This window comes from Asparagus officinalis, chromosome 8 (genome assembly GCF_001876935.1).
Source record: "Asparagus officinalis chromosome 8, Aspof.V1, whole genome shotgun sequence".
Classification (NCBI taxonomy): domain Eukaryota; kingdom Viridiplantae; phylum Streptophyta; class Magnoliopsida; order Asparagales; family Asparagaceae; genus Asparagus; species Asparagus officinalis.
In genome coordinates this window covers 123,781,324-123,788,934 of record NC_033801.1, presented here as the reverse complement: position 1 = coordinate 123,788,934, position 7,611 = coordinate 123,781,324, and the positions used below count along the sequence as shown (strand labels likewise).

The following is a 7,611-nucleotide window of genomic DNA, read 5'->3' as shown; positions in this document are numbered from 1 at the left end:
TAAGAGCCCTTTGTTTGATGGGGAGAGTGTTTTGAAGATTTGGAACTTAAATAAGGTAAGTGAGAATATCTCATTTCTCCGGATATTTGATTATAAGAAGGGTTGTTTGTGTTTTTAATACCCTAGAGTTTAGCTTTGATTATTTCCTGAAGTTCTGCTTTGACAACTTGATACACTTTTAAGTTCTATAAATTTGACAATTTGACAATCTAATGCCCCCATAGCCCTAACTTTGAGGGTATTTGGGAGGGCTTATTTCTTGAAGCTTATAAGTTATGTTGACTTTTATTGGTTTTTGTGATAAAAATCCTACAAACATTATTTGGGTATGACAGTAATTTATTTGGTCAAACCTAGCTTATTTCGGTGAGCTTATAAGCTAGTTTTTGAAATGTTGGGGTGTACTAGTTTTTTTAAATGGAACTTATAAGCTTAACTTATTTGATATTATACCAAACATGTAGATTTGAAAAAGCTAACTTAAAAGCTAGTTTGTGCCCCCCCCCCCCCCCCCGGGCAACCACCCTTTTTATTTCACTTTCCCCTGGCACAAAAAAAAATAAAGTTTGGTTTTAAAACAAAATGTGATTCTCATTGTTTTCAACAGTTTGGCGGCGTTGTCGGAGTTTTCAACTGCCAAGGAGCAGGATGGGATCCTAAAGTACGCAAATTCAGAGGCTACCCTCAATTCTACAAGCCAGTCTCAGACTCTGTTCATCCAAACAACATAGAATGGGATCAAAAGAAAGAAACATCTCATATGGGCGAAGCTGAAGAATATGCAGTACATCTCAACCAAGCAAATAAACTTTTCCTAACCACCCCAAAATCCAGCCCTACCCAAATCACAATTCAGCCATCATCCTTTGAAATCTTTAGTTTCATACCGATAAAAAATATAAGTCACCGAAACTTAAAGTTTGCACCGGTTGGTTTAGTGAACATGTTTAATAGTGGAGGGACTATTGTTGAGGTCGAGCATGATGGGGATAGTGCAAGAGTTAGGGTTAAGGGGAAGAGGAGTTTCTTGGCGTACTCTAGTGGGAGGCCGTTAAGGGGAATGGTGGATGGAGATGATGTAGGGTTTGATTGGTCTGATGATGGGAGCTTGGAGATGGAGGTTGACTGGGAGGAAGATAAAGGTGGCATGTCTGAAGTTTGCTTTGTCTATTGAGTTTGTCCTTTGTTGTGAAACGGTTGTACTTAAAAGAATGATCAAAGTTGTGTTGTTAACATTTGAACAATTTGCCAACCTCTTTTAATGTGGCTATATTCAAGGTTTAGATTTGTACCATCAGCTTCATAGACATATTATGAAGATTGAGCAGGCATCAACTATCCTTGTGTATCAGTGTAACCTGGCTCGACTTTTGTCAGGAAGAATTTGATGATATTTTCAGGAGCGTCCATCTGGTTCATAAAAGAGAAGGCAGTAAAACATTTATTATGTGCAACAAAACTATGTGTATTCTGTCTTGTATTCTATTGTAGCCAGTGTTTTAAAAAACGCCATGGGCGCCTAGCCCAGGGCGTCTCGAAACACCCTGAGCGCTGTTGTTTAGGCACTGGGAGCGCCTAAACGCCCGCCCAAAGCTAAGCGGGCCGCTTAAACGGTCCGCCCAACAATTTCTAAAAAAATTCCAAATGGGCGCTGAAATAAACAAAACCCAAGCCCAAGTCCAAACCCAAACCCAACTAAACAATAACCCTAATTCTCATTTCTCACTCCTGACGCCGCCACGAATTTTTCTCAGCTCTGTACTTCCGAAACCTTGTTCCCCGTCGAAGTTCCCCGTCGAAGTTCCACTGACCTCGTCGAAGCCTCTCGGAGCTGTCGAAGCCTCTCATGGCCTCGTCGACGCCTCTCGAAGTTGTTGAAGCCCCATCAAAGCCCTGTGACCCCGTCAACTCTGTCAAAGCTCCCCTGACCTCGTCAAAACCTCTCGGAGCTGTCGAAGCCTCTCATGGCCTCGTCAACGCCTCTCGAAGCTGTTGAAGCCCCGTCAAAGCCCCATGACCCCGTCAACTCTGTCGAAGCCCCGTCGAAGCTCCCCTGACCTCGACGAAGCCTCTCGGAGCTGTTGAAGTCTCGTCGAAGCCTCTCGTGGCCTCGTCGAAGCCTCTAGAAGCCTCGTCGAAAGAGTTCTTTGCCAGAGGAAGGGGCAATGAGAAAGGAAAAGGTAAGAGAGGAAAGTCTAGATCAAAATCAAAACCTCTTGCATAAAGACCGTGTTTCAAATGCGGTGAGCTAGGGCATTTCAAAGTCAATTATCCTAACAAGAGAGTAGGTGGGAAGAAGAACAACAACAAGACTGAAAGACGAGAATGCAAGGAAGAAGCGAGCTACGTTTCAGGGGAAGGAAGCGATAAGAAATGCTATGTCGTCACGGGTGGCGAGGATACCTCTGGGAAGTGGATTCTTGATTCTGGTTGCTCTTATCATATGTGTCTAAATAGAAAGTGGTTTACTACCTACAGGAGCATTGATGGTGGAACCGTATTGATGGGGAACAACCATGCTTGTAAAACGGTGGGGCTAGGTGATATCAAGATCAAAATGCATGATGGAGTGATTCGAACCTTGACGGATGTAAGGCACGTTCCCGACTTGCGGAAGAATCTTATCTCAGTTGATGCTTTGGACTCCGAGGGTTGCAAGATTATAACAAAGAACGGAGTGAAGAGGGTTGTTCGGGATTCCTTAGTAGCGATGAAGGGCATTCGTCACGGCAACCTATATACTCTCTTGGGTATGACGGTGACAGGAGATGCAACGGTTAGAACTGATGGAAGTGGTGGAGACCCATGTGAGCACACACGGTTATGGCATAGGCGGCTTGGGCACATGTCAGAGAAAGGTCTGGATCTGCTTGGTAAGGAGGGTTTGCTGAAGAATCTGAAGAAGCCTTGCATGGATTTTTACGAGGATTGTGTGTATGGAAAGGCACACAGGGTCCGATTCCTGACAAGCAGTCACAAGAGCAGAGGGATACTAGATTACGTGCACACGGATGTTTGGGGTCCGGCTTCAACAACTTCTAAGGGTGGTTCCAGGTATTTTGTCTCGTTCATAGATGATCATTCGATGTATGCTTGGATTTATTTTCTGAAGCATAAGAATGAGGTATTTGAGACATTCAAGAAGTGGAAGGCGGTAGTTGAGAACATGGTAGGAAAGAAATTGAAGAAATTAAGATCTGACAACGGTACAGAGTATACAGATGGTGCCTTCAAGGAGTTCTGTGATCAAGAGGGGATTGCCAGACACTGGATAATTAGATCTACACCACAGCAAAATAGGATCGCGGAGAGACTGAACCGAACACTGCGGGAGAAAACAGTGAGTATGCGATCATATGCTGGTTTGGGCAAAGAATGGTGGGCAGAGTCAATTGCTACAGCTTGCTATATTGTGAATCGATCCCCACATTCGACATTGGACGGTGATACACCCTATCGGGTGTGGTCAAGGAAGCATGCAGATTACGATAGACTCCGAATTTTCGGGTGTACCGCCTACTATCACGTCAACGAGGGAAAGCTTGATGTGAGGGCCAAGAATGCAACTTTCTTGGGATATGCAAAGGGTGTAAAAGACTATCGTCTTTGGTGTACAGAAGATTCAAAGTTCGTGATCAGCAGAGACGTTACCTTTGATGAGAAGTCCATGATTGCTAGGGTGCCCAAGAATGATGGTGTTGAGACTGTTGGGAATTCTAAGTCTCAGGTTATTGAGATAGAACCTAAAGACCAACCAGGTTCTAGTCATGTTCAAGTGGGAAATCAGGTAGATGATGAGCTTGAGCAGGAGGAGGGTCAGCAGGAGAATACACAGGCACTACAACAACAGCAACTCGAGGATAGCTTGACTTCCACTAGACCAAGGCGAGCATACAAGCAGGTATAGAAACTGGGGGCTGATCAACCATTGAAGCATTATGGGCAGGTTAATTTGGTTGAGTACGCCCTTTCGGTGGAGGAAGATGAGTCGGTCTCCTTCAAGGAAGCTATTCGGGATAAAGATAGCGAGAATTGATTGGCTGCGATGGAGGTGATGGAATCTCTCCGAAAGAACCAAACATAGGAGGTGGTCTTATTGCCCGTAGGAAAGAAAACTATAGGTTGTAAGTGGCTGTATAAAAGAAAAGAAGATCCTTTAGAACTCGGTGGTACGAGATACAAGGCGATGCTAGTGGCTAAGGGGTTTGCACAAAGAGAGGGTGTGGATTACAATGAGATATTTTCTCCGGTGGTGAAACACACTTCTATTCGAGGGCTATTGAGTATTGTTGTTCATGGTGATCTTGAGCTGGAACAACTCGATGTCAAGACGGCCTTCTTGCACGGAGACTTGGATGAAGAGATCTACATGCATCAACCTGAAGGCTACAAGGTTGAGGATAAGGAACATCATGTATGTCGCTTGAGGAAGTCACTTTATGGATTAAAGCAATCTCCTCGACAGTGGTACAAGCGATTTGACTCATTCATGCCAAAGCATGGGTTTTTCCGAAGCGACTATGTTGTGTTTACATTCAGAAGCTTCGTGAAGGTGATTATATCTATCTCCTTTTATATGTGGATGACATGCTTATTGCATCGAAGAACAACGTGAAGATAGATAAACTGAAATCTCAACTTAGCAAAGAGTTCGAGATGAGGATATGAACGCTGCAAAGAAAATATTGGGTATGAAGATTAGAAGAGAGCGGACGAATCGACGATTATTCTTGAGTCGGAAGGGCTACATTGAGCGGGTGATCGCGAGGTTCAGAATGCAAAGTGCTAAGTCGATGGTGACTCCATTGGCTCCACACTTCAGGCTCTCAGATAAACAATCTCCCACTACAGCGGAAGATAATGCGCACATGGAGCGTGTTCTTTATGCTAGTGCAGTTGACAGTTTGATGTACGCCATGGTGTGTACACGCCCAGATATTTCACAGGCGGTTACTGTGGTCAGCAGATTCATGACGAATCCGAAAAATACGCACTGGGAAGCGGTGAAATGGGTCTTGAGGTACTTGAAAGGTACCGCGGATACGGGTCTGTGTTTTGGTGGAGATACATGTCAGATTGACGGGTTTGTAGACTCAGATTATGCGAGCAATCTAGATAGACGGCGATCTACTACTGGTTATGTATTCAGGATACATTGGGCTCCAGTTAGTTGGCGATCGATGTTGCAGGCTACAGTGACACTTTCTACTACAGAGGCCGAGTACATGATCATAACGGAGGGAGTGAAGGAAGCATTGTGGCTATGAGGTCTTCTAGACGATTTGGGGATTGAGCAGGAGAGCGTGAACTTGTGGTGCAACAGTCAAAATACGATTCACTTAGCGAAGAATCAAGTTCACCATGCTCGTACCAAGCATATCGACGTCAGATATCATTTTGTGCGGAATGTCATAGAAGAAGGTGATATTTCTCTCATGAAGGTGCACACGAATGAGAATCCTGCAGACATGTTAACCAAGGTGGTGACAGGCAGCAAGTTCTAACATTGCTTGGACTTGCTTCATATCAGTCCGTGTTGATCTGCCCAAGAGGGTAATTGTAGAACTACGGTTAGCTTGATCCCTGTGGAGGGTACGTAGGCAGTCGCGGTTCAGTGACGCAGCTGGTTTGGCCTGGTGATGCTCGTGGGGTTCTTCTGGTGATCGTCTAAAATTTGAGGTTTATCAAATGATGAACGAGGTGAAGAATTGTGAACGTGGGGGGGACACATGACAGTGGAATGCCCACTGTACCTTTCCCATGCTCCCATGTTGGGTGTGGGAACTAGCATGTGACTCTCTCTGTCTGGCCCATGCTCACAGCCCCCTTATAGCTCTTTAGCCCTCTCTTTGGTGAGCTGGTTCCAGTTAGGCACTCATTCCTCTTCTCCTATAAATAGGAGAGGTAGTGAAGAGTGAAAAGTGTGGGTTAAGTGAGGTTTGAAAGAAAAGATAGTGGGTTGAGAGAGAACTTGTAATAGTTTGATATTCTCCTCATAGTAAAAAACCCCTCCCGTAGACGTAGTCAAGTTTGCCGAACCACGTAAATCTGTTGTCTCGTCTTTTACTGTGAGTTTGTCATTGCTTGTAGGTTCCCTCGACATTTTAGTCCTAGAACCGATGAGAGGAAGAGAGTATATTTCACCTTGTTGAAATATTTCACTTCTATTCTAGTTTCCTTTGAGAAACAAGAATTTTACTATCTATTCTTGTTTCCTTTGAGAAACAAGAATATAGAGGTTGACTTGTGCTTTTGTGACAATAAAAGTCAGGGCTATCTCTCTGGTGATATCGCTTTCGCGGCGTGAGGGCGTGTCTCTGCGCCCAACAGATTCCCTTATGTGTCATGCGGAGCACCAGAAGTTTAGTTGAAGTCCCCCACCTCGTCTTCGATCTCCAAGCTCCCCCATCTATGTAACAGTAACTTAAAGACGTTCTTAAATATCTATTTTTTGACTGTTGAGAAGTATAAGCATATTGCATAAGCAATTTAGTTGAGAATGAGTTTTTCAATGTTGAGAACTTAAGATGAACTTATAATTTGAGTTGAGAAGTATAAGTATACATAGAGCTAGCTATTGTAATTTGAGTTGAGAATGAGTTTTTCAATGTTGATATGAACTTATAATTTGAGTTGAGAAGTATAAGTATATATAGAGCTACTGTAATTTGTAAACCAAGCAATTTAGTTAACAGTAACTTAAATACTTACTTAAGTTTATTAAATATCTATTTTTTGACTTTGTCAATTTAAGTTAGTTAATAGTAACTTAAACTTCAGTTATTGTTAACTTAAATCTAGATAATTCCTGTTTGACCGTCTTTTTGCTGATATTTTGGGACCTAAACTTCTAGATATGGGATATTATATGCCTTGCTATCTAGTATGTATGCATCTTTGATTGACTATTACAGTTTTGGATAGCATGAGTTGGTATTTTAGTATTTATGCATCTTTGATTGAGTATATATATATATATATATATATATATATATACTCAATCAAAGATGCATAAATACTAAAATACCAACTCATGCTATCCAAAACTGTAATAGTCAATCAAAGATGCATACATACTAGATAGCAAGGCATATAATATCCCATATCTAGAAGTTCAGGTCCCAAAATATCAGCAAAAAGACGGTCAAACAGGAATTATCTAGATTTAAGTTAACAATAACTGAAGTTTAAGTTACTATTAACTAACTTAAATTGACAAAGTCAAAAAATAGATATTTAATAAACTTAAGTAAGTATTTAAGTTACTGTTAACTAAATTGCTTGGTTTACAAATTACAGTAGCTCTATATATACTTATACTTCTCAACTCAAATTATAAGTTCATATCAACATTGAAAAACTCATTCTCAACTCAAATTACAATAGCTAGCTCTATGTATACTTATACTTCTCAACTCAAATTATAAGTTCATCTTAAGTTCTCAACATTGAAAAACTCATTCTCAACTAAATTGCTTATGCAATATGCTTATACTTCTCAACAGTCAAAAAATAGATATTTAAGAACGTCTTTAAGTTACTGTTACATAGATGGGGGAGCTTGGAGATCGAAGACGAGGTGGGGGACTTCAACTAAACTTCTGGTGCTCC

The 7,611-nt window shown here is 41.9% G+C and overlaps 1 protein-coding gene across 1 annotated transcript in view; it reads left to right on the top strand.

The window, feature by feature from the left end:
• The window catches only part of LOC109821850 (stachyose synthase-like), a 41,555-nt gene extending 40,258 nt beyond the window's left edge, over nucleotides 1-1,297 (top strand). Inside the window, exons 2-3 of the mRNA XM_020388003.1 lie at nucleotides 5-55; nucleotides 608-1,297. Coding sequence (XP_020243592.1) covers nucleotides 5-55; nucleotides 608-1,174 — 618 coding nt within the window. The 3' untranslated portion in view covers nucleotides 1,175-1,297. The remainder of the gene's footprint in view (nucleotides 1-4; nucleotides 56-607) is intronic.